Genomic DNA, 27,730 nt, shown 5'->3' with positions numbered 1-27,730 from the left:
CTCTGATCAGGTTCCCTGGCATTCTCCTCTACTAGTCTTTTAACTATCTCTGATCAGGTTCCCCTGGCGTTCCTCTACTATTCTTTATAACTATCTCTGATCAGGTTCCCCTGGCGTTCCTCTACTAGTCTTTATAACTATCTCTGATCAGGTTCCCCTGGCGTTCCTCTACTAGTCTTTATAACTATCTCTGATCAGGTTCCCCTGGCGTTCCTCTACTATCCTTTATAACTATCTCTGATCAGGTTCACCTGGCGTTCCTCTACTAGTCTTTATAACTATCTCTGATCAGGTTCCCCTGGCGTTCCTCTACTAGTCTTTATAACTATCTCTGATCAGGTTCCCCTGGCGTTCCTCTACTAGTCTTTATAACTATCTCTGATCAGGTTTTTCCTCTACTAGTCTTTATAACTATCTCTGATCAGGTTCCCCTGCGTTTCCTCTACTAGTCTTTATAACTATCTCTGACAGGTTCCCTGGCGTTCCTCTACTACCTTATAACTATCTCTGATCAGGTTCCCCTGGCGTTCCTCTACTAGTCTTTATAACTATCTCTGATCAGGTTCCCCTGGCATTCCTCTACTAGTCTTTATAACTATCTCTGAACAGGTTCCCCTGGCGTTCCTCTACTAGTCTTTATAACTATCTCTGATCAGGTTCCCCTGGCGTTCCTCTACTAGTCTTTATAACTATCTCTGATCAGGTTCCCCTGGCGTTCCTCTACTAGTCTTTATAACTATCTCTGATCAGGTTCCCCTGGCGTTCCTCTACTATCTTTATAACTATCTCTGATCAGTTCCCTGGCGTTCCTCTACTAGTCTTTATAACTATCTCTGATCAGGTTCCCCTGGCGTTCCTCTACTAGTCTTTATAACTACTCCTGATCAGGTTCCCCTGGCGTTCCTCTACTAGTCTTTATAACTATCTCTGTCAGGTTCCCTGGTTCCTCTACTAGTCTTTATAACTATCTCTGATCAGGTTCCCCTGGCGTTCTCTTACTAGTCTTTATAACTATCTCTGATCAGGTTCCCCTGGCGTTCCTCTACTAGTCTTTATAACTATCTCTGATCAGGTTCCCCTGGCGTTCCTCTTACTAGTCTTTATAACTATCTCTGATCAGGTTCCCCTGGCGTTCCTCTACTAGTCTTTATAACTATCTCTGATCAGGTTCCCCTGGCGTTCCTCTACTAGTCTTTATAACTATCTCTGATCAGGTTCCCCTGGCGTTCCTCTACTAGTCTTTATAACTATCTCTGATCAGGTTCCCCTGGCGTTCCTCTACTAGTCTTTATAACTATCTCTGATCAGGTTCCCCTGGCGTTCCTCTACTAGCCTTTATAACTATCTCTTGATCAGGTTCCCTGGCGTTCCTCTACTAGTCTTTATACTATCTCTGATCAGGTTCCCCTGGGTTCCTCTACTAGCCTTTATAACTATCTCTGATCAGGTTCCCCTGGCGTTCCTCTACTATCCTTTATAACTATCTCTGATCAGGTTCCCTGGCGTTCCTCTACTAGTCTTTATAACTATCTCTGATCAGGTTCCCCTGGCGTTCCTCTACTAGTCTTTATAACTATCTCGATTCAGGTTCCCCTGGCGTTCCTCTACTAGTCTTTATAACTATCTCTGATCAGGTTCCCCTGGCGTTCCTCTACTAGTCCTTTATAACTATCTCTGACAGGTTCCCCTGGCGTTCCTCTACTAGTCTTTATAACTATCTCTGATCAGGTTCCCCTGGCTTCCTCTACTAGTCTTTATAACTATCTCTGACAGGTTCCCTGGCGTTCCTCTACTAGTCTTTATAACTATCTCTGATCAGGTTCCCTGGCGTTCCTCTACTAGTCTTTATAACTATCTCTGATCAGTTCCCCTGGCGTTCCTCTACTAGTCTTTATAACTATCTCTGATCAGGTTCCCCTGGCGTTCCTCTACTATCCTTTATAACTATCTCTGATCAGGTTCCCCTGGCGTTCCTCTACTAGTCTTTATAACTATCTCTGATCAGGTTCCCCTGCGTTCCTCTACTATCTTTATAACTATCTCTGATCAGGTTCCCCTGGCGTTCCTCTACTATCTTTATACTATCTCTGATCAGGTTTTTTCCTCTACTAGTCTTTTAACTATCTCTGATCAGGTTCCCCTGGCGTTCCTCTACTATCTTTATAACTATCTCTGATCGGTTCCCCTGGCGTTCTCTACTAGCCTTATACTATCTCTTATCAGGTTCCCCTGGCGTTCCTCACTATCTTTATAACTATCTCTGATCAGGTTCCCCTGGCATTCCTCTACTAGTCTTTATAACTATCTCTGAACAGGTTCCCCTGGCGTTCCTCTACTAGTCTTTATAACTATCTCTGATCAGGTTCCCCTGGCGTTCCTCTACTAGTCTTTAACTATCTCTGATCAGGTTCCCCTGGCGTTCCTCTACTAGTCTTTATAACTATCTCTGATCAGGTTCCCCTGGCGTTCCTCTACTATCTTATACTATCTCTGATCAGGTTCCCTGGCGTTCCTCTACTAGTCTTTATAACTATCTCTGATCAGGTTCCCCTGGCGTTCCTCTACTAGTCTTATAACTATCTCTGATCAGGTTCCCCTGGCGTTCCTCTACTAGTCTTTATAACTATCTCTGATCAGGTTTTTCCTCTACTAGTCTTTATAACTATCTCTGATCAGGTTCCCCTGGCGTTCCTCTACTAGTCTTTATAACTATCTCTGAGCAGGTTCCCCTGGCGTTCCTCTACTAGCCTGTATAACTATCTCTTATCAGGTTCCCCTGGCGTTCCTCTACTAGTCTTTATAACTATCTCTGATCAGGTTCCCCTGGCGTTCCTCTACTAGTCTTTATAACTATCTCTGATCAGGTTCCCCTGGCGTTCCTCTACTAGTCTTTAAACTATCTCTGATTAGGTTCCCCTGGCTTCCTCTACTAGTCTTTATAACTTCTCTGATAGGTTCCCCTGGCGTTCCTCTACTAGTCTTTATAACTATCTCTGATCAGGTTCCCCTGGCGTTCCTCTACTAGTCTTTATAACTATCTCTGATCAGGTTCCCCTGGCGTTCCTCTACTAGCCTTTATAACTATCTCTTATCAGGTTCCCCTGGCGTTCCTCTACTAGTCTTTATAACTATCTCTGATCAGGTTCCCCTGCGTTCCTCTACTAGCCTTTATAACTATCTCTGATCAGGTTCCCCTGCGTTCCTCTACTAGTCTTTATAACTATCTCTGATCAGGTTCCCCTGGCGTTCCTCTACTAGCCTGTATAACTATCTCTGATCAGGTTCCCCTGGCGTTCCTCTACTAGCCTTTATAACTATCTCTTATCAGGTTCCCCTGGCGTTCCTCTACTAGTCTTTATAACTATCTCTGATCAGGTTCCCCTGGCGTTCCTCTACTATCCTTTATAACTATCTCTGATCAGGTTCCCCTGGCGTTCCTCTACTAGTCTTTATAACTACTCTTATCAGGTTCCCCTGGCGTTCCTCTACTAGCCTGTATAACTATCTCTGAACAGGTTCCCCTGGCGTTCCTCTACTAGCCTGTATAACTATCTCTGATCAGGTTCCCCTGGCGTTCCTCTACTAGCCTGTATAACTATCTCAGTGGTCTTGCATTAGGGTTAGGACCCTCTCCTTAGCTGAGGCACAGGAACAACCTATACTGGGCCCCTCTAATCATTTGTCCATGCGGAGTGAGAATGTAAGAGAGGTGGAGGAGTGTGTGTGTGTGTGTGTGTGTGTGTGTGTGTGTGTGTGTGTGTGTGTGTGTGTGTGTGTGTGTGTGTGTGTGTGTGTGTGTGTGTGTGTGTGTGTGTGTGTCCTAGAGGAAAGAAAGAGGAGGCATTGATTCAGGCAGAGAGAGAGAACCTGGAGAGAGAGGCTAACCAGAGCCAGATGGTCAGATAGCTAACGTTAGCGTTGAGGCTAAGGCCACTCTGTAGCTATAGGGGCAGAACAGACTGACGAGGGGGAACCAGGAATGTGTGTGTGCGTGTACGTGATTGTGTAGTGTCTGACGAAGTGCATGCATTTGGGTGTAACCAGTGTTGGTGAAAGAGAGAGACGGAGAGGGAGCGAGGGAGAGGGAGCGAGAGAGGGGGAGCGAGAGAGGGGGAGGGGGGGGAACGGAGAGGGAACGAGGGAGGGAGAGTGAGAGAGACGGAGAGGGAACGAGGGAGAGAGAGAGAGAGACAGAGAGAGACATAGAGGGAGCAAGGGAGGGAGAGAGAGACGGAGAGGGAACGAGGGAGGGAGAGAGAGAGAGAGAAGGAGCGAGGGAGGGAGAGAAAGGAGAGGGAGCGAGGGAGTGAGAGAGAGAAACGGAGAGGGAGCAAGGGAGGAAGAGAGAGACGGAGAGGGAGACGAGAGGGGAGGAGGGAGACGGAGAGGGAGCGGGGGAATGAGAGAGAGGAGACGGAGAGGGAGCGAGGGAGGGAGAGAGAGAGAGACGGAGAGGGAGCGAGGGAGGGAGAGAGAGAGAGACGGAGAGGGAGCGAGGGAGGGAGAGAGAGAGAGAGACGGAGCGAGGGAGGGAGAGAGAGAGAGACGGAGAGGGAGCGAGGGAGGGAGAGAGAGAGAGACGGAGAGGGAGCGAGGGAGGGAGAGAGAGAGAGACGGAGAGGGAGCGAGGGAGGGAATGAGAGAGAGAGACGGAGAGGGAGCGAGGGAGAGACGGAGAGGGAACGAGGGAGGGAGAGGGAGAGAGGGAGGGAGGGAGAGACGGAGAGGGAGCGAGGGAGAGAGAGAGAGGTGTTATTTTCTTACCCAGTCGTAGTTCACAGAGGCGTAGCTGAGGGTCCATAGGGGGGTGGAGCCTCCTCTTCTTCCTCCAACACCGTGCAGGGTACGTATACATCTGTCCAGCAGCCACACCTAACATACACACACACACACGTCAGAACAAAAAGAACATTTAACAAATATACATACAGTGTAACATACACCTCACTGAAATAACCTCCAGATAACTCCTTAGTACCCTGTCCATTAACTTAATACACTGAAATAACCTCCAGATAACTCCTTAGTACCCTGTCCATTAACTTAATACACTGAAATAACCTCCAGATAACTCCTTAGTACCCTGTCCATAACTTAATACACTGAAATAACCTCCAGATAACTCCTTAGTACCCTGTCCATTAACTTAATACACTGAAATAACCTCCAGATAACCCTTAGTACCCTGTCCATTAACTTATACACTGAAATACCTCCAATAACTCCTAGTACCCTGTCCATTACTTAATACACTGAAATAACCTCCAGATAACTCCTTAGTACCCTGTCCATTAACTTAATACACTGAAATAACCTCCAGATAACTCCTTAGTACCCTGTCCTTAACTTAATACACTGAAATAACCTCCAGATAACTCCTTAGTACCCTGTCCATTAACTTAATACACTGAAATAACCTCCAGATAACTCCTTAGTACCCTGTCCATTAACTTAATACACTGAAATAACCTCCAGATAACTCCTTAGTACCCTGCCATTAACTTAATACACTGAAATAACCTCCAGATAACTCCTTAGTACCCTGTCCATTAACTTAATACACTGAAATAACCTCCAGATAACTCCTTAGTACCCTGTCCATTAACTTAATACACTGAAATAACCTCCAGATAACTCCTTAGTACCCTGTCCATTAACTTAATACACTGAAATAACCTCCAGATAACTCCTTAGTACCCTGTCCATTAACTTAATACACTGAAATAACCTCCAGATAACTCCTTAGTACCCTGTCCATTAACTTAATACACTGAAATAACCTCCAGATAACTCCTTAGTACCCTGTCCATTAACTTAATACACTGAAATAACCTCCAGATAACTCCTTAGTACCCTGTCCATTAACTTAATACACTGAAATAACCTCCAGATAACTCCTTAGTACCCTGTCCATTAACTTAATACACTGAAATAACCTCCAGATAACTCCTTAGTACCCTGTCCATTGCATTCCTGTTTCCTGATTTGACCTGAGACCCAGGAGGCCTTGCAGGCATCTCTTTACAGTCTGCAGATGGCCAGCCGTCCATTGAGCCAGAGGGAACAATATGGTGTTTACTAAGAGCTGGACACCGATAGCCTCTCCCTTTATCTAGCATGCTGGACCAATAGCCTCTCCCTTTATCTAGCATGCTGGACCAATAGCCTCTCCCTTTATCTAGCATGCTGGACCAATAGCCTCTCCCTTTATCTAGCATGCTGGACCAATCCTCTCCCTTTATCTAGCTACTGGGCCAATAGCCTCTCCCTTTATCTAGCATGCTGGACCAATAGCCCTCTCCCTTAATCTAGCATGCTGGGCCAATAGCCTCTCCCTTTATCTAGCATGCTGGACCAATAGCCTCTCCCTTTATCTAGCATGCTGGACCAATAGCCTCTCCCTTTATCTAGCATGCTGAGCCAATAGCCTCTCCCTTAATCTAGCATGATGAGCCAATAGCCTCTCCCTTTATCTAGCATGCTGGGCCAATAGCCTCTCCCTTTATCTAGCATGCTGGGCCAATAGCCTCTCCCTTTATCTAGCATGATGAGCCGATAGCCTGTCCCTTAATCTAGCATACTGGACCAAAAGCCTCTCCCTTAATCTAGCATGCTGAGCCAATAGCCTCTCCCTTTATCTAGCATACTGGACCAATAGCCTCTTCCTTAATCTATGTGCTGGGCCAATAGCCTCTCCCTTTATCTAGCATGCTGGACCAATAGCCTCTCCCTTAATCTAGCGCTGAGCCAATAGCCTCTCTTTTATCTAGCATACTGGACCAATACCCTCTCCCTTTATCTAGCATGCTGGACCAATAGCCTCTTCCTTTATCTAGCATGCTGGGCCAATAGCCTCTCCCTTTATCTAGCATGCTGGACCAATAGCCTCTTCCTTTATCTAGCATACTGGACCAATAGCCTCTCCCTTTATCTAGCATACTGGACCAATAGCCTCTCCCTTTATCTAGCATGATGAGCCAATAGCCTGTCCCTTAATCTAGCATGCTGGACCAATAGCCTCTCCCTTTATCTAGCATGCTGGACCAATAGCCTCTCCCTTTATCTAGCATACTGGGCCAATAGCCTCTCCCTTTATCTAGCATGCTGGACCAATAGCCTCTCCCTTCATCTAGCATGCTGGGCCAATAGCCTCTCCCTTCATCTAGCATGCTGGACTAATAGCCTCTCCCTTCATCTAGCATGCTGGGCTAATAGCCTCTCCCTTCATCTAGCATGCTGGGCCAATAGCCTCTCCCTTCATCTAGCATGCTGGGCCAATAGCCTCTCCCTTTATCTAGCATGCTGGACCAATAGCCTCTCCCTTAATCTAGCATGCTGGGCCAATAGCCTCTCCCTTTATCTAGCATGCTGAGCCAATAGCCTCTCCCTTTATCTAGCATGATGAGCCAATAGCCTCTCCCTTTATCTAGCATGCTGGGCCAATAGCCTCTCCCTTTATCTAGCATGCTGAGCCAATAGCCTCTCCCTTAATCTAGCATGATGAGCCAATAGCCTCTCCCTTTATCTAGCATGCTGGGCCAATAGCCTCTCCCTTTATCTAGCATGATGAGCCAATAGCCTCTCCCTTTATCTAGCATACTGGACCAATAGCCTCTTCCTTAATCTAGCATGCTGGGCCAATAGCCTCTCCCTTTATCTAGCATGCTGGACCAATAGCCTCTCCCTTAATCTAGCATGCTGAGCCAATAGCCTCTCCTTTTATCTAGCATACTGGACCAATACCCTCTCCCTTTATCTAGCATGCTGGACCAATAGCCTCTTCCTTTATCTAGCATGCTGGGCCAATAGCCTCTCCCTTTATCTAGCATACTGGACCAATAGCCTCTTCCTTTATCTAGCATACTGGACCAATAGCCTCTCCCTTTATCTAGCATGATGAGCCAATAGCCTGTCCCTTAATCTAGCATGCTGGACCAATAGCCTCTCCCTTTATCTAGCATGCTGGACCAATAGCCTCTCCCTTTATCTAGCATGCTGTACCAATAGCCTCTCCCTTTATCTAGCATACTGGACCAATAGCCTCTCCCTTTATCTAGCATACTGGGCCAATAGCCTCTCCCTTAATCTAGCATACTGGGCCAATAGCCTCTCCCTTAATCTAGCATACTGGGCCAATAGCCTCTCCCTTTATCTAGCATGCTGGACCAATAGCCTCTCCCTTTATCTAGCATACTGGGCCAATAGCCTCTCCCTTTATCTAGCATGCTGGGCCAATAGCCTCTCCCTTTATCTAGCATGCTGGGCCAATAGCCTCTCCCTTTATCTAGCATGCTGGGCCAATAGTCTCTCCCTTTATCTAGCATGCTGGGCCAATAGCCTCTCCCTTTATCTAGCATGCTGGGCCAATAGCCTCTCCCTTTATCTAGCATGCTGGACCAATAGTCTCTCCCTTCATCTAGCATGCTGGGCCAATAGTCTCTCCCTTCATCTAGCATGCTGGGCCAATAGTCTCTCCCTTTATCTAGCATGCTGGACCAAACCTCTCCCTTTATCTAGCATACTGGACCATAGCCTCTCCCTTTATCTAGCATGCTGGGCCAATAGCCTCTCCCTTTATCTAGCATGCTGGACCAATAGCCTCTCCCTTTATCTAGCATGCTGGACCAATAGCCTCTCCCTTTATCTAGCATGCTGAGCCAATAGCCTCTCCCTTAATCTAGCATGCTGAGCCAATAGCCTCTCCCTTAATCTAGCATGCTGAGCCAATAGCCTCTCCCTTTATCTAGCATGCTGGACCAATAGCCTCTCCCTTAATCTAGCATGCTGAGCCAATAGCCTCTCCCTTAATCTAGCATGCTGGACCAATAGCCTCTCCCTTTATCTAGCATACTGGGCCAATAGCCTCTCCCTTTATCTAGCATGCTGTACCAATAGCCTCTCCCTTTATCTAGCATACTGGACCAATAGCCTCTCCCTTTCTAGCATACTGGGCCAATAGCCTCCCTTAATCTAGCATACTGGGCCAATAGCCCTCTCCTTAATCTAGCATACTGCCAATAGCCCTCTCCTTTATCTAGCATGCTGGACCCAATAGCCTCTCCCTTTATCTAGCATACTGGGCCAATAGCCTCTCCCTTTATCTAGCATGCTGGGCCAATAGCCTCTCCCTTTATCTAGCATGCTGGGCCAATAGCCTCTCCCTTTATCTAGCATGCTGGGCCAATAGTCTCTCCCTTTATCTAGCATACTGGGCCAATAGCCTCTCCCTTTATCTAGCATGCTGGGCCAATAGCCTCTCCCTTTATCTAGCATGCTGGACCAATAGCCTCTCCCTTAATCTAGCATGCTGAGCCAATAGCCTCTCCCTTTATCTAGCATGCTGGGCCAATAGTCTCTCCCTTTATCTAGCATACTGGACCAATAACCTCTCCCTTTATCTAGCATACTGGACCAATAGCCTCTCCCTTTATCTAGCATGCTGGGCCAATAGCCTCTCCCTTTATCTAGCATGCTGGACCAATAGCCTCTCCCTTTATCTAGCATGCTGGACCAATAGCCTCTCCCTTTATCTAGCATGCTGAGCCAATAGCCTCTCCTTAATCTAGATGCTGCCAATAGCCTCTCCCTTATCTAGCATGCTAGCCAATAGCCTCTCCTTTATCTAGCATGCTGACCAATAGCCTCTCCTTAATCTAGCATGCTGACAATATGCCTCTCCCTAATCTAGCATGCTGGACCAATAGCCTCTCCCTTTATCTAGCATACTGCTGGCCAATAGCCTCTCCCTTTATCTAGCATGCTGGACCAATAGCCTCTCCTTTATCTAGCATCTGGACCAATAGCCTCTCCCTTTATCTAGCATACTGGGCCAATAGCCTCTCCCTTTATCTAGCATACTGGCAATAGCCTCTCCTTTATCTAGCATGCTGGCAATAGCCTCTCCCTTTATCTAGCATGCTGGACCAATACCCTCTCCCTTTATCTAGCATGCTGGGCCAATAGCCTCTCCCTTAATCTAGCATGATGGACCAATAGCCTCTCCCTTTATCTAGCATGCTGGACCAATAGCCTCTCCCTTTATCTAGCATGCTGGGCCAATAGCCTCTCCCTTTATCTAGCATACTGGGCCAATAGCCTCTCCCTATCTAGCATACTGGGCCAATAGCCTCCTCCTTATCTACAGCATACTGGGCCAATAGCCTCTCCCTTTATCTAGCATACTGGGCCAATAGCCTCTCCCTTTATCTAGCATACTGGGCCAATAGCCTCTCCCTTTATCTAGCATACTGGGCCAATAGCCTCTCCCTTTATCTAGCATACTGGGCCAATAGCCTCTCCCTTTATCTAGCATACTGGGCCAATAGCCTCTCCCTTAATCTAGCATACTGGCCAATAGCCTCTCCCTTTATCTAGCATACTGGGCCAATAGCCTCTCCCTTATCTAGCATACTGGCCAATGCCTCCCCTTTATCTAGCATACTGGGCCAATAGCCTCTCCCTTTATCTAGCATACTGGGCCAATAGCCTCTCCCTTTATCTAGCATACTGGGCCAATAGCCTCTCCCTTAATCTAGCATACTGGGCCAATAGCCTCTCCCTTTATCTAGCATACTGGGCCAATAGCCTCTCCCTTTATCTAGCATACTGGGCCAATAGCCTCTCCCTTTATCTAGCATACTGGGCCAATAGCCTCTCCCTTTATCTAGCATACTGGGCCAATAGCCTCTCCCTTAATTTAGCATACTGGGCCAATAGCCTCTCCCTTTATCTAGCATGCTGGCCAACACCACACACAAACCACACACACACACACACACACACACACACACACACACACACACACACACACACACACACACACACACACACACCACAGCCGCAGACACACACACACCACCTCTCCCATTATCTAGCATGCTGGACCAAGCTCCCTCTCCTTTATCTAGCATACTGGGCCAATAGCCTCTCCCTTTATCTAGCATACTGGGCCAATAGCCTCTCCCTTTATCTAACATACTGGGCCATAGCCTCTCCTTTATCTACATACTGGGACAATAGCCTCTCCTTTATCTAGCATACTGGGCCAATAGCCTCTCCCTTTATCTAGCATACTGGGCCAATAGCCTCTCCCTTTATCTAGCATACTGGGCCAATAGCCTCTCCCTTTATCTAGCATGCTGGACCAATAGCCTCTCTCTTTATCTAGCATGCTGGACCAATAGCCTCTCCCTTTATCTAGCATACTGGGCCAATAGCCTCTCCCTTTATCTAGCATACTGGGCCAATAGCCTCTCCCTTTATCTAGCATACTGGCAATAGCCTCTCCTTTATCTAGCATACTGGCCAATAGCCTCTCCCTTAATCTAGCACGCTGAGCCAATAGCCTCTCCCTTTTCTAGCATACTGGGCATAGCCTCTCCTTAATCTAGCATACTGGGCCAATAGCCTCTCCCTTTATCTAGCATACTGGGCCAATAGCCTCTCCCTTAATCTAGCATACTGGGCCAATAGCCTCTCCCTTTATCTAGCATGCTGGGCCAACACACACACACACACACACACACACACACACACACACAGCCGCAGACACACACACACACACACCTCTCCCGTTATCTAGCATGCTGGACCAATAGCCTCTCCCTTTATCTAGCATGCTGGGCCAATAGCCTCTCCCTTTATCTAGCATACTGGGCCAATAGCCTCTCCCTTAATCTAGCATACTGGGCCAATAGCCTCTCCCTTAATCTAGCATACTGGGCCAATAGCTCTCTCCTTTATCTAGCATACTGGCCAATAGCCTCTCCTTTATCCATACTGGGCCATAGCCTCTCCCTTTATCTAGCATACTGAGCCAATAGCCTCTCCCTTAATCTAGCATACTGGGCCAATAGCCTCTCCCTTTATCTAGCATACTGGGCCAATAGCCTCTCCCTTTATCTAGCATACTGGGCCAATAGCCTCTCCCTTTATCTAGCATACTGGGCCAATAGCCTCTCCCTTTATCTAACATACTGGGCCAATAGCCTCTCCCTTTATCTAGCATACTGGGCCAATAGCCTCTCCCTTAATCTAGCATACTGGGCCAATAGCCTCTCCCTTTATCTAGCATACTGGGCCAATAGCCTCTCCTTTATCTAGCATACTGGGCAATAGCCTCTCCCTTTATCTAGCATACTGGGCCCAATAGCCTCTCCCTTTATCTAGCATACTGGGCCAATAGCCTCTCCCTTAATTTAGCATACTGGGCCAATAGCCTCTCCCTTTATCTAGCATGCTGGGCCAACACACACACACACACACACACACACACACACACACACACACACACACACACACACACACACACACACACACACACACACACACACCACACACACACACACACACACACACACACACACACACACACACACACAGCCGCAGACACACACACACACACCTCTCCCATTATCTAGCATGCTGGACCAATAGCCTCTCCCTTTATCTAGCATACTGGGCCAATAGCCTCTCCCTTTATCTAGCATACTGGGCCAATAGCCTCTCCCTTTATCTAACATACTGGGCCAATAGCCTCTCCCTTTATCTAGCATACTGGGACAATAGCCTCTCCCTTTATCTAGCATACTGGGCCAATAGCCTCTCCCTTAATTTAGCATGCTGGGCCCTGGGACCACACCCTATCCTTTGTGGCCTGCCGGCTTTCATTATATCTATTTATTCTGACTTTGTGTGTGTGTGTGTGTGTCTGCGGCTGTGTGTGTGTGTGTGTGTGTGTCTACGGCTGTGTGTGTGTGTGTGTGTGTGTGTCTACGGCTGTGTGTGTGTGTGTGTGTGCGTGTGCCGTTTTTGCTACCCTGCCCTGCAGTACACCCACCTGGCTCGCGGTGGCGCTGTTCCATCCAGATGTAGCAGTTGTTCTGGGCCACGCCAGTCTGGTTGTCCAGGAAGGGCATGCGGACGCTCCGCTCGGCACACAGACGGGCGTTGTAGCTGCGACAGTGTTCTATGGCCTCCCGGTAGAACTGGTCACCTAGCCTGTAAAAACACAAGAGGCTGATTAGCATACGAGTTATACTACAACCTAGCAGGCACATAGACAAGCAACAAGTGGCAGATGAATATAGTAGCTTATAATTAATCAATATGGCACGAGAAGGTGTGGATACAGCCACAAACCCCAGAGGTGCCTTATAAACTGGTTACCAGAGCAGTAAACATTTATTTTAGAGCATTAAAAATTTATATTTTGTCATATACGGTCATATACATATATACGGTATACGGTCTGATATACCACGGCTCTCAGCCAATCAGCATTCAGGGCTCGAACCACCCAGTTTATAATACAACCTATCATATCAGGCACACAGAGAGACAGGCAACGAGAGGCAGATGAACTGGTTATGTCAATTTTTAACTTTGTCTAAGCTCAGTGTTTTGCGACTGAAGAGGTAACAGGGCTTGAACCAGCAAACCAACATTTACATAGCAAATGCACTCTCTCCAGTGGGGGAAACATATGTTTACATTGCCAAAGCAAATGGAATAGACAATTCTCTGTCTCGCGCTCTCTCTCTCTCAATTCAATTCAAGGGGCTTTATTGGCATGGGAAACATATGTTTACATTGCCAAAGCAAGTGAAGTAGATAATAAATAAAAAGTGAAATAAATTATAAAAAATTAACAGTAACAGTCACAAAAATTCCAAAAGAATAAAGACATTTCAAATGTAATATTATGTGCAAATAGTTCAAGTACAAAAGAGAGCCAGGTCTGCCTATGGCGGCCCCTCTCAATAGCAAGGCTATGCTCCCTGAGTCTGTACATAGTCAAAGCTTTCCTTCATTTTGGGTCAGTCACAGTGGTCAGGTATTCTGCCACTGTGTACTCTCTGTTTAGGGCCAAATAGCATTCTAATTTCTCTCTCTCTCTCTCTCTCTCTCTCTCTCTCTCTCTCTCTCTCTCTCTCTCTCTCTCTCTCTCTCTCTCTCTCTCTCTCTCTCTCTCTCTCTCTCTCTCTCTCTCTCTCTCTCTCTCTCTCTCTCTCCTCTCTCTCTCTCTCTCCTCTCTCTCTCTCTCTCTCTCTTCTCTCTCTCTCTCTCTCTCTCTCTCTCTCTCTCTCTCTCTCCGTGTGTGCCACATACTCACACTAAAGGTCAGAGTTCAGCCACAACTTGGAAAGCACTGTTTATGATTTCAAACCTTGCTCTGTTTGTGCCAATGGCACACCAACAAAATGACCAAGACCACCCTTTACCACAACCAGGGCTAAGGGGGAAGGTGAGTCAGTGAGAGGGTCTACACCAACCTTTACCACAACCAGGGCTAAGAGGGAAGGTGAGAGGGTCTACACCACCCTTTACCACAACCAGGGCTAAGAGGGAAGGTGAGAGGGTCTACACCAACCTTTACCACAACCAGGGCTAAGAGGGAAGGTGAGAGGGTCTACACCAACCTTTACCACAACCAGGGCTAAGAGGGAAGGTGAGAGGGTCTACACCACCCTTTACCACAACCAGGGCTAAGAGGGAAGGTGAGAGGGTCTACACCACCTTTTACCACAACCAGGGCTAAGAGGGAAGGTGAGTCGGTGAGAGGGTCTACACCACCCTTTACCACAACCAGGGCTAAGAGGGAAGGTGAGAGGGTCTACACCACCCTTTACCACAACCAGGGCTAAGAGGGAAGGTGAGTCGGTGAGAGGGTCTACACCACCCTTTACCACAACCAGGGCTAAGAGGGAAGGTGAGAGGGTCTACACCACCCTTTACCACAACCAGGGCTAAGGGGGAAGGTGAGAGGGTCTACACCACCCTTTACCACAACCAGGGCTAAGGGGGAAGGTGAGTCAGTGAGAGGGTCTACACCACCCTTTACCACAACCAGGGCTAAGAGGGAAGGTGAGTCGGTGAGAGGGTCTACACCACCCTTTACCACAACCAGGGCTAAGAGGGAAGGTGAGTCGGTGAGAGGGTCTACACCACCCTTTACCACAACCAGGGCTAAGAGGGAAGGTGAGAGGGTCTACACCACCCTTTACCACAACCAGGGCTAAAGGGGAAGGTGAGTCGGTGAGAGGGTCTACACCACCCTTTACCACAACCAGGGCTAAGAGGGAAGGTGAGAGGGTCTACACCACCCTTTACCACAACCAGGGCTAAGGGGGAAGGTGAGTTGGTGAGAGGGTCTACACCACCCTTTACCACAACCAGGGCTAAGAGGGAAGGTGAGTCAGTGAGAGGGTCTACACCACCCTTTACCACAACCAGGGCTAAGGGGGAAGGTGAGTTGGTGAGAGGGTCTACACCACCCTTTACCACAACCAGGGCTAAGAGGGAAGGTGAGTCAGTGAGAGGGTCTACACCACCCTTTACCACAACCAGGGCTAAGAGGGAAGGTGAGAGGGTCTACACCACCCTTTACCACAACCAGGGCTAAGAGGGAAGGTGAGAGGGTCTACACCACCCTTTACCACAACCAGGGCTAAGGGGGAAGGTGAGAGGGTCTACACCACCCTTTACCACAACCAGGGCTAAGAGGGAAGGTGAGTCAGTGAGAGGGTCTACACCACCCTTTACCACAACCAGGGCTAAGGGGGAAGGTGAGTCAGTGAGAGGGTCTACACCACCCTTTACCACAACCAGGGCTAAGAGGGAAGGTGAGAGGGTCTAGAGTGTCTCTCCCAGGGTAGATCTCAGTCGACATTAGATCTGATGTTCTCCCTCCCTCCCTCCCTCCCTCAGTCCTTCCCTCCCTCCCTCGGTCCCTCCCTCCCTCAGTCCCTCCCTCCCTCGGTCCCTCCCTCCCTCGGTCCCTCCCTCCCTCCATCCTTCCCTCACTCCCCCCAGAAGATACACAGATCGCTATGTGAGGAATGCCAGACTGGACAAAGAGGACAAGCTGTAGTTTCAACCGGGGTACAAAGAAGAGCAGTGTTCTGATATAGGGAAGGAGATAGGGAAGGAGGTAGGGAAGGAGATAGGGAAGGAGAGAGGGAGTTTGCCGTTTTAAAGCTAATTTCCTGCAATTCTACATATCTGCCATGGAGCTGAGAGGGTTGGGGGCAGCCGCAACATTAACCACTAATCACACAATGTGTATGTAAGGACTGTGTGCCTGCAGTGAATACAGACCACAACGGTTTCTGAGCAGATCAATCTATGACCGGTGGTTAAAACAAGCTTTTTCTTCTTCTGCTATTATCGAGAGAAAAGGAGGGGAATAACGTTTTCTAACTGACAAGCCACCTATCAATAAATGAATCCATCTTTATTATCCCAGATAAGACAAGCAGGTAAAAACACCTATAACACACCAAACACACAGAGAAGCTACGATCAGACTGAAGTGTATGTGGATTGACTGCTGTGTATCTAATTCAAAGAGTTTAATGTACACAAAAACAAGCATCGTTTACAGATATTGTTTTAACTGGCTGCTTTGTGTTGGCATCCCCGTTCAGGAAGTAAATGGGAGGAGGAACAGTATTAGATTTAGAATCCCGTTAGTGACGAGACAGTTGTCCTCAAGATTCTAGAACACATCTGGTGTCATTATAACTCAATTAATGTCACGTTGTTACCTTAGCAATGCGCTGCTGTCACTCTTATAAAATAAATGACTTCCATCCTAGAAACAGCGGTAGTATAATTAGTAAGACTGACAGAATGACAAGGGCATGTGTAAAAGGTATCATGCCACAGTACGTGTTGGTATTAAAACACCTGTAATTAACTACAGGGCCTAGATTTTCCCCCCTGATCAGATTCAGTGATTATGAAAAAAAACACTATTTGCCTAATAAATGTATTACCTTTCTAATGGCCAACAGTATATCTACATCTCTACATAAGGTTACGTACTTCAAATCAAATTTTTATTTGTCACGTGCGGCCGAATACAACAGTGAAATGCTTACTTACAAGCCTTTAACCAACAATGCCAAGTTTAAGAAAAATACCTAAAAAAAAAGAAATAAAAGTAACAAATAATTAAATAATAATTAAAGAGCAGCAGTAAAATAACAATAGCGAGGCTATATACAGGGGGTACCGGTACAGAGTCAATGTGGAGGCTATATACAGGGGGTACCGGTACAGAGTCAATGTGGAGGCTATATACAGGGTGTTACGGTACAGAGTCAATGTGGAGGCTATATACAGGGGGTACCAGTACAGAGTCAATGTGGAGGCTATATACAGGGGGTACCGGTACAGAGTCAATGTGGAGGCTATATACAGGGGGTACCGATACAGAGTCAATGTGGAGGCTATATACAGGGGGTACCGGTACAGAGTCAATGTGGAGGCTATATACAGGGGGTACCGGTACAGAGTCAATGTGGAGACTATATACAGGGGGTACCGGTACAGAGTCAATGTGGAGACTATATACAGGGGGTACCGGTACAGAGTCAATGTGGAGACTATATACAGGGGGTACAGGTACAGAGTCAATGTGGAGGCTATATACAGGGGGTACCAGTACAGAGTCAATGTGGAGGCTATATACAGGGGGTACCGGTACAGAGTCAATGTGGAGACTATATACAGGGGGTACAGGTACAGAGTCAATGTGGAGGCTATATACAGGGGGTACAGGTACAGAGTCAATGTGGAGGCTATATACAGGGGGTACCGGTACAGAGTCAATGTGGAGACTATATACAGGGGGTACAGGTACAGAGTCAATGTGGAGGCTATATACAGGGGGTACCGGAACAGAGTCAATGTGGAGGCTATATACAGGGTGTACCGATACAGAGTCAATGTGGAGGCTATATACAGGGGGTACCGGTACAGAGTCAATGTGGAGGCTATATACAGGGGGTACCGATACAGAGTCAATGTGGAGGCTATATACACGGGGTACCGGTACAGAGTCAATGTGGAGGCTATATACAGGGGGTACCGATACAGAGTCAATGTGGAGGCTATATACACGGGGTACCGGTACAGAGTCAATGTGGAGGCTATATACAGGGGGTACCGGTACAGAGTCAATGTGGAGGCTATATACACGGGGTACCGGTACAGAGTCAATGTGGAGGCTATATACAGGGGGTACCGATACAGAGTCAATGTGGAGGCTATATACAGGGGGTACCGATACAGAGTCAATGTGGAGGCTATATACACGGGGTACCGGTACAGAGTCAATGTGGAGGCTATATACAGGGGGTACCGATACAGAGTCAATGTGGAGGCTATATACACGGGGTACCGGTACAGAGTCAATGTGGAGGCTATATACAGGGGGTACCGATACAGAGTCAATGTGGAGGCTATATACAGCGTGACTACGCATAGATAATAACAGAGTAGCAGCAGTGTAGAAGAGGGGGGGGGGGGGGGGGGGGGGGGGCAATGCAAATAGTCTGGGTAGATATTAGCCTCTTGGACCTAGAATTGGCGCTCCGGTACCGCTTGCCGTGCAGTGTTGTGCTGAAGATGGCAGGAAGGCCTAAAGATAAACACAGACATCCCCTTGACCTTTACCAAGGACCTTACCATTGACTTGATAACACTGGGATCTGACCAGCTAAACATGTCACATGCTGGATGGAAATCAGGATTACTGGCAGGAGGACCATTACTGGCAGGAGGACCATTACTGGCAGGAGGACCATTACTGGCAGGAGGACCATTACTGGCAGGGAGGACCATTACTGGCAGGGAGGACCATTACTGGCAGGGAGGACCATTACTGCCAGGAGGACCATTACTGGCAGGAGGACCATTACTGGCAGGAGGACCATTACTGGCAGGAGGACCATTACTGGCAGGAGGACCATTACTGCCAGGGAGGACCATTACTGGCAGGGAGGACCATTACTGCCAGGGAGGACCATTACTGGCAGGGAGGACCATTACTGGCAGGAGGACCATTACTGGCAGGAGGACCATTACTGCCAGGGAGGACCATTACTGGCAGGAGGACCATTACTGGCAGGAGGACCATTACTGGCAGGGAGGACCATTACTGGCAGGGAGGACCATTACTGGCAGGGAGGACCATTACAGCCAGGAGGACCATTACTGGCAGGAGGACCATTAACAGATGTGTCCTACCTAGCTCTCTCTCCCTCTTCCCTTTCTCTCTTCATCTCTTCATCTCTTCTCTCTCCTAATCTGTCTCTCACTACCTCTCCCCCTCTCTATCTCTCACTACCTCTCCCTCCTAATCTGTCTCTCACTACCTCTCCCTCTCTCTCCTAATCTCTCCCTCACTACCTCTCCCTGTCTCTCCTAATCTGTCTCTCACTACCTCTCCCTCTCTCTCATAATCTCTCTCACTACCTCTCCCTCTTAATCTGTCTCTCACTACCTCTCCCTGTCTCTCCTAATCTGTCTCTCACTACCTCTCCATCTCTCTGCTAATCTGTCTCTCACTACCTCTCCCTGTCTCTCCTAATCTGTATCTCATTACCTCTCCCTCTCTCTCCTAATCTGTCTCTCACTACCTCTGCCTCTCTCTTCTAATCTCTCCCTCACTACCTCTCCCTCTCTCACTACCTCTCCCTCCCAATCTGTTTCTCACTGCCTCATGTCCATCTCGCTCTTTCTCTCCTACCCCCCTTCTCTCTCTTTCTCTCCTACCCCCTTTCTCTCCCTTTCTGCCAGCCAATATGACCAGTAGATTTCTGTCAGGTTGGAATGCAGGATTACTGCCAGAAACATTACAGTAGTTTTACTGAATAAATTGACCTCGATAGGCCTGAGGTCTGACGCCTGTTCATGGTTAACTTAGTGACAGAACTCAGGCCATCGTGATTGGTGGGGTTAAGTCGGAATTTCTTGAAGTACATAAAGGTGTACCACAGGGATCCACACTGGGACCTGCTCTCCTTTTTAAAAATTATATATATATTTTTTTACCCTCTTTTTTCTCCCCAATTTCGACCTTGTCTCATTGCTGCAACTCCCCAACGGGCTCGGGAGAGGCGAAGGTCTAGTCATGCTTCCTCCGAAACATGACCCGCCGAACCGCGCTCCTCAACACCCGCCCACTTAACCTGGAAGCCAGCTGCACCAATGTGTCGGAGGAAACACTATTCAACTGATGACCAAGGTCAGCCTGCAGGCGCCCGGCCCGCCAAAATGAGTCGCTAGAGCGCGATGAGCCAAATAAAGCCCCCCCCTGGTCGAACCATCCCCTAACCCGGACGACGCTGGGCCAATTGTGCGCTGCCTCCATGGGTCTCCCGGTCACGGTTGCCTGTGACACAGCCTGTGATCAAACCCGAGGCTGTAGTGGCGCCTTATCACTGCGATGCAGTGCCTTAGACCGCGGTGCTACTCGGGAGGCCCCCCTACCTTTTTCTTTAAAGGTATCTGTGACCAACAGATGCATATCTGCATTCCCAGTAATGTGAAATCCATACATTAGGGCCTAATGAATTGATTTTACTTGACTGATTCCTAAATAGGTCTCAATATGCCTTCCCTGTTAAAATTAGGTTCATTAAAAATAATTAAAATTAATTTAAAGGTTAAATAAAAAGACGTACCGCTCACTCGCTCTTCCCTTTCTACACCAAGCTCTTCCCTTTCTACACCAAGCTCTTCCCTTTCTACACCAAGCTCTTCCCTTTCTACACCAAGCTCTTCCCTTTCTACACCAAGCTCATCCCCTTCTATACCAAGCTCCTCCCTTTCTATACCAAGCTCCTCCCTTTCTATACCAAAATCATCCCCTTCTATACCAAGCTCTTCCCCCTTCTATACCAAACTCCTCCCCTTCTATACCAAGCCCCTCCCCTTCTATACCAAGCTCCTCCCTTTCTATACCAAAATCCTCCCCTTCTATACCAAGCTCCTCCCTTTCCCCATCACAGCTCTCTCTTCCCCTACCGGCATCTTTCTCTCCCTCTGTCTTTGCCCTGCCATATTCTCTCTCTCCCTCTGTCTCTGCCCTGCCATATTCTCTCTCTCCCTCTGTCTCTGCCCTGCCATATTCTCTGGATATTTCTGTCCCACTCCTACCAAGGAGAGTGTGTGTTCCTTCCCTCAGGTCTCTCTACACCATTACATAAGGATGTACAGCTAGGATGTACAGCTAGGCCCAGCTACAGAGGAGCACACCACACCACACTCCACTGTGTGTGTGTGTGTGTGTGTGTGTGTGTGTGTGTGTGTGTGTGTGTGTGTGTGTGTGTGTGTGTGTGTGTGTGTGTGTGTGTGTGTGTGAGAGAGAGTGGGATTGTCACGGTATGCCTTTAAAGATGTGGGATGAAAAGTGTCCTATAATCCAAACATACATACACACACACACACATGCGCAGACACACACACACAGACACACACGCACACACACAGATCTGGAACATCAGAACATTTTGCTCTAAGCCATGTGACTCTCTGTGTCCATTACGGGTTGAATAGTTGATCTGTTGCTTATGTAAGTTTTTCATGTTACAGAAACCCTTTTCCTCTCAGAGAGAGTTTCCTGATAGAACCTGTGAGTCTCCAGAGAGAGAGAGAAGTAGCTTCCTGTTCCTGTTGAGACTGGAAACACTTCAACTAATACCAGGAGGAGGGAGCCCGAGGACAGAAACACAATTAGACCCAACCAAATCATGAGAAAACAAAAAGATAATTATTTGACACATTGGAAAGAATCCTTTTTTTTTTTAAACAGAGCAAACTAGAATGCTATTTGGCAGAATACCTGACCACTGTGACAGACCCAAACGTAAGGAAATCCTTGACTATGTACAGACACAGCGAGCATAGCCTTGATATTGAAAAAGGCAGCCGTAGGCAGACCTGGCTTTGAAGAGAAGACAGGCTATGTGTACACTGCCCACAAAATGAGGTGGAAACTGAGCTGCACTTCCTAACCTCCTGCCAAATGTATGACCATATTAGAGACACATATTTCCCTCAGATTACACAGACCCACAAAGATTTTTTAAACAAATCCAGTTTTGATAAACTCTCATATCTACTAGGTGAAATATCACAGTAGCAAGATTTGTGACCTGTTGCCACAAGAAAAGGGCAACCAGTGAAGAATACCATATTTATGTTTAATTATTTTTTATTTATTTTCTCTTTTGTACTTGGACTATTTACACATAATATGACATTTGAAATGTCTTTATTCTTTTGGAACTTTGTGACTGTTACTGTTAATTTTTTATAATTTATTTCACTTTTGTTTATTATCTACTTGTCACGCCCTGACCGTAGAGATCCTTCTATTCTCTGTTTGTTTGGTCAGGGTGTGACTCGGGTGGGAAAGTCTATGCTTTCTGGTTCTTTGTTTTTGGCCGGGTATGATTCTCAATCAGGGACAGCTGTCTATCGTTGTCTCTGATTGGGAATCATACTTAGGCAGCCTTTTTTTCTTTTTCTCATTTGTGGGTTGTTGTCTTTGTTAGCGGGATGTATAGCCTTACAGAGCTTCACGTTCGTTTTGTTGTTTATTGTTTTTGTTGGCGACATTTAAAATAAAGGAATGTACGCTTACCACGCCTGCAACTTGGTCCGGTCATTTCCTTGACGACGATCGTGACACTACTTCACTTGCTTTGGCAATGTAAACATATGTTCCCCATGCCAATAAAGCCCCTTAAATTGAAATTGAATTGAGAGAGAGCGCGAGACAGAGAATTGTCTATTCCATATGCTTTGGCAATGTAAACATATGTTTCCCCCACTGGAGAGAGTGCATTTGCTATGTAAATGTTGGTTTGCTGGTTCAAGCCCTGTTACCTCTTCAGTCGCAAAACACTGAGCTTAGACAAAGTTAAAAGTTGACATAACCAGTTCATCTGCCTTTCGTTGCCTGTCTCTCTGTGTGTTGTTTACTGTTAGTTTCACTTTTGTTTATTATCTATTTCACTTTCTTTGGCAATGTTGACATATGTTTCCCATGCCAATAAAGCCCTTTAAATTGAATTGAGTTCTATAACATGCCATGATGATACTTCTGACATTCTCGACAACAGATTGGACGTTGGGTAGTGCAAATGGCTTTGTTAGTATTGCATTGTCACACACACACACACACACGGACACACACACTCAGTGACAATTGGAGAGGCCAGTTTGAGAGGCCAGTGGAATGTTTTCATATAAATAGTAGTGTTCAAACCAGTCAGGCTTAGTTTAACTGCTACCCACTCTCACATGCTGTTTACAGAGGAACTACACAGCAGCAGGAAGCCACTCATCAAGAGGGAGGAGTCTCTGTCTCTCTGTGTGTGTGTGTCTCTCTCTCTGTCTCTCTCTCTCTCTCTCCATTTCCCTCATCTGTCTCAATACATTCACCACTCTCTCTCCCTAGAGACCAACAGAGTCCCTCCTCCCTCATGCTTCATATTCTAATGCACCTCTCTCTTCTATTCAACCTCTAGAGCCCCCCAGCCACTCACAGGTATCTATGAATAATCATGACCTGAAGCTTTTCATTGGATGGCAAAAGTTCTAATTACATTCCATATGCGTAAAGCAGTGGTAACAGTATCACACTTCCAATGAGAGGTTAATATGAATATACCATGAATATTCATTTATAGACTTAACCTATAGAGCCCAGTCCTATTGAATCCTTCTGTTGGGGACAGGTTGTCTATGAAATAAAGGCCAAAGAGTTTCCCCTCCTCTTCCCCTCTCTCTCCCTCTCTCCCTCTCCCCCGCTCTCTCCCTCTCCCCCTCTTCCCCTCGCTCTCCCTCTTCCCCTCTCTCTCCCTCTCCCCCTCTTCCCCTCTCCCCCTCCCTCCCTCTTCCCCTCTCCCCCTCCCTCTCTCCCTCTTCCCCTCGCTCTCCCTCTTCCCCTCTCTCTCCCTCTCCCCCTCTCCCCCTCCCTCTCTCCCTCTCCCCCTCCCTCTCTCCCTCTTCCCCTCTCTCTCTCCCCCTCTTCCCCTCCCTCTTCCCCTCGCTCTCCCTCTTCCCCTCTCCCCCTCTCCCCCTCCCTCTTCCCCTCTCTCTCCCTCTCCCCCTCTTCCCCTCCCTCTTCCCCTCTTCCCCTCTCCCTTCTCTTCTCCCTCCCTCTTCCCCTCTCTCTCCCTCTCCCCCTCTTCCCCTCTCTCTCCCTCTCCCCCTCTCTCTCCCCCTCTCTCTCCCTCTCCCCCTCTCCCCCTCTCTCTCCCTCTCCCCCTCTCTCTCCCACTGGTTGAATCAATGTTGTTTCCACATCATTGAATTGAAAGCTCGCTGCCATTGGACTCTGGAGCAGTGGAAACATGTTCTCTGGAGTGATGAATCACGCTTCAATGTCTGGCATGTCCAACAGACAAATCTGGGTTTGGCAGATGCCAGGAGAACGCTACCTGCCCCAATGCATAGTGCCAACTGTAAAGTTTGGTGGAGGATGAATAATGGTCTGGGGCTGTTTTTCATGTTTGGGGCTAGGCCACTTAGTTCCAGTGAAGGGAAATCTTAACGCTACAGCATACAATGACATTCTAGACTATTCTGTGCTTCCAACTTTGAGGCAACAGTTTGGTGAAGGCCCTTTCCTGTTTCAGCATAACAATTACATTTTTTTACCTTTATTTAACTAGGCAAGTCAGTTAAGAACAAATTCTTATTTACAATGATGGCCAACAGGGGAACAGTGGGTTAACTGCCTTGTTCAGGGGCAGAACGACAGATTTGTACCTTGTCAGCTCGGGGATTCGATCTAGAAACCTTTCGGTTACTGGCCCAACGCTCGAACCACTAAGCTACCTGCCGCCCCCATGCACAAAGTGAGGTCCATACAGAAACGGTTTGTCGAGATCGGTATGGAAGAACTTCACTGGGCTGCACAGAGCCCTGACCTCAACCCCACCGAACACCTTTGGGATGAATTGGAACGTTGACTGTGAGCCAGGCCTAATCACCCAACATCAGTGCCCGACCTCACTAATGCTCTTGTGGCTGAATGGAAGCAGGTCTCTGCAGCAATGTTCCAACATCTAGTGGAAAACCTTCCCAGAAGAGTGGAGGCTGTTATAGCAACAAAGGGGGGACCATCTCCATATTAATGCCCATGATTTTGGAATGAGATGTTCGACGAGCAGGTGTCCACATACTTTGGCAATGTCGTGTATATATCCAGCCCCCACCCAGCAAATCTAATTTAGGTCTTAGTGGTAAACACCAAATTGGAAAACGGTTCCACCTCAGACTAGAATTAGCTGCGGTTCTACAGTTACCTTCAGACTGAGTGTATGTGTGTGCGTGTGTATGATGACTGCGCATGTGTGTGTCTCCTACACATAAGTAGTGCTTCCTCTATCAGAAGAGGTTACACCCTGCTGTACAAAGCCCTCTCAGTCCTCCTCATCCTCCTCCAGGCCTCCTCATCCTCCACCAGCCCTCCTCATCCTCCTCCAGCCCTCCTCATCCTCCTCCTCATCCTCCTCCAGCCCTCCTCATCCTCCTCCTCATTCTCCTCCAGCCCTCCTCATCCTCCTCCAACCCTCCTCATCCTCCTCCAGCCCTCCTCATCCTCCTCCAGCCCTCCTCATCCTCCTCCTCATCCTCCTCCAGCCCTCCCCCTCCAACCCTCCTCATCCCCCTCCAACCCTCCTCATCCTCCTCCAGCCCTCCTCATCCAACCCTCCTCCTCCTCATCCTCCTCCAGCCCTCCTCATCCTCCTCCAAACCTCCTCCAGCCTTCCTCATCCAACCCTCCTCAACCTCCTCCAACCCTCCTCAACCTCCACCAACCCTCCTCATCCAACCCTCCTCAACCTCCTCCAATCCTCCTCAACCTCCTCCAACCCTCCTTACCCTTCTACAGCCCTCCTCCAACCCTCCTCATCCTCCTCCAGCCCTCCTCATCCAACCCTCCTCCTCCTCCTCATCCTCCTCCAGCCCTCCTCATCCTCCTCCAAACCTCCTCCAGCCTTCCTCATCCAACCCTCCTCAACCTCCTCCAACCCTCCTCAACCTCCACCAACCCTTCTCAACCAACCCTCCTCAACCTCCTCCAACCCTCCTCATCCTCCTCAATCTCCTCATCCTTCTCCAACCCTCCTCAACCTCCTCCAACCCTCCTCATCCTCCTCCAAACCTCCTCATCCTTCTCCAACCCTCCTCAATCTCCTCCAATCCTCCTCAACCTCCTCCAAACCTCCTCATCCTCCTCAATCTCCTCCAACCCTCCTCAACCTCCTCCAAACCTCCTCATCCTTCTCCAACCCTCCTCAACCTCCTCCAACCCTCCTCATCCTTCTCCAAACCTCCTCATCCTACTCCAACCCTCCTCAATCTCCTCCAACCCTCCTCAACCTCCTCCAATCCTCCTCAACCTCCTCCAACCCTCCTTACCCTTCTACAGCCCTCCTCAACCTCCTCCATACCTCCTCATCCTCCTCCAGGTGGCTAGGGGAGGCTAGGTGGAGCTGAGAGATTTTTGTAGGAGAAGGGGGAGGAAAACTGTTTCCCCAGACCCAGACAGACAGGAGGAGAAGAATTGAGAGAAAGCGATAGAGCGATGGAAAGAGGAGAGATGGAGAGTGATAGAGCGAGGGAGACCGATAGAGATTCTTTTTGTTTGTTTAATCTTTATTTAACCAGGAAGGGCTCATTGAAATTTGAAATCTCTTCTTCAAGGGAGAGGGGTGAGGGAGAGTGATAGAGCGATGGAGAGGGACACTGGGAGAGATGGAGGGAGAGCGATAGAGAGATGGAGAGGGACACTGGGAGAGAGGGAGAGATGGAGGGAGAGCAATAGAAAGATGGAAAGGGGAGAGGGACACTGGGAGAGATGGAGAGGGACACTGGGAGAGAGGGAGAAATAGCGATGGAGAGAGAGTAGGATAGTGAGATTGAGATGTATGAAAATAATGTCACACACACTCTCCCCTTCAACCTTACACACACACACCCTCTCCCCACTCGTACACACACCCTCTCCCCCCTCGTACACACACCCTCTCCCCACTCGTACACACACCCTCTCCCCCCTCGTACACACACCCTCTCCCCACTCGTACACACACACCCTCTCCCCCCTCGTACACACACCCTCTCCCCCCCTCGTACACTCACCCTCTCCCCACTCATACACACACCCTTGTACACACACCCTCTCCCCCCTCGTACAGACACCCTCTCCCCCCTCTCCCTCAGTCTACATACAGACACGTGCCAGATCCATGTGCTGAACAGGAAAAAGGATTTATGATCCCTCCATGGAGTCTCCCTGTGAAACAATGTTGTGTCCCAAATGGCACACTATTCCCTATCTAGTGCACTACTTTAGACCAGAGGCCTATGGGCCCTGGACAAAAGAAGTGCACGACACAAGGGGAAAGGGTGCCAAATGTTCCTGGCCGTTCTAATTCCCAACGCCTGGAAAACATTCCCGCCAGCTCGGCCATTCCCAAAAACCGAGCGGGAATCACAGAAGGCCAGGGAGCCGGAGAGCTGCCCCAGTGTTGAGAGTTGGTCTGAAAGCACACGTGTAATTCACCCATCAATCACTCTAGCTCCCTCTTCCTCTCACGCTAAATGGAGGACGGGAGTGGGTTCCTGTAAGCCAGACACACACACACACACACACACACACACACACACACACACACACACACAGTCCCCACTCCTCCAGACACCCCCCCCCATACACACACACACACACCTTCTTCTCCTACACATTTCCCCCCTGCACAGCCCGCCCCCGCAATCTATAAACACAGAGCCAGATCTGCCCAGCTCTATATCCCTCATGGGTAAGTGCCTCCAACCTCACAGTTCAAGTCACAGAGACACACGTTTACAGCGAGTGCACGGGCCGCGACCCTGCAGAAACAGGCCAGTGTAGCAT

General features: G+C 48.2%; 1 protein-coding gene across 1 annotated transcript in view; it reads right to left on the bottom strand.

The window, feature by feature from the left end:
- Positions 1-27,730, bottom strand: part of dpf3 (D4, zinc and double PHD fingers, family 3) — a 57,989-nt gene that overhangs the window by 23,760 nt on the left and 6,499 nt on the right. Inside the window, exons 2-3 of the mRNA XM_038984801.1 lie at positions 12,839-12,999; positions 4,765-4,872 (exon numbers count right to left, since the gene is read on the bottom strand). Coding sequence (XP_038840729.1) covers positions 4,765-4,872; positions 12,839-12,999 — 269 coding nt within the window. The remainder of the gene's footprint in view (positions 1-4,764; positions 4,873-12,838; positions 13,000-27,730) is intronic.

The sequence above is a fragment of the Salvelinus namaycush genome, unplaced genomic scaffold (genome assembly GCF_016432855.1).
Source record: "Salvelinus namaycush isolate Seneca unplaced genomic scaffold, SaNama_1.0 Scaffold267, whole genome shotgun sequence".
Taxonomy (NCBI): Eukaryota; Metazoa; Chordata; class Actinopteri; order Salmoniformes; family Salmonidae; genus Salvelinus; species Salvelinus namaycush.
This window is presented reverse-complemented; position numbering and strand designations above follow the sequence as displayed.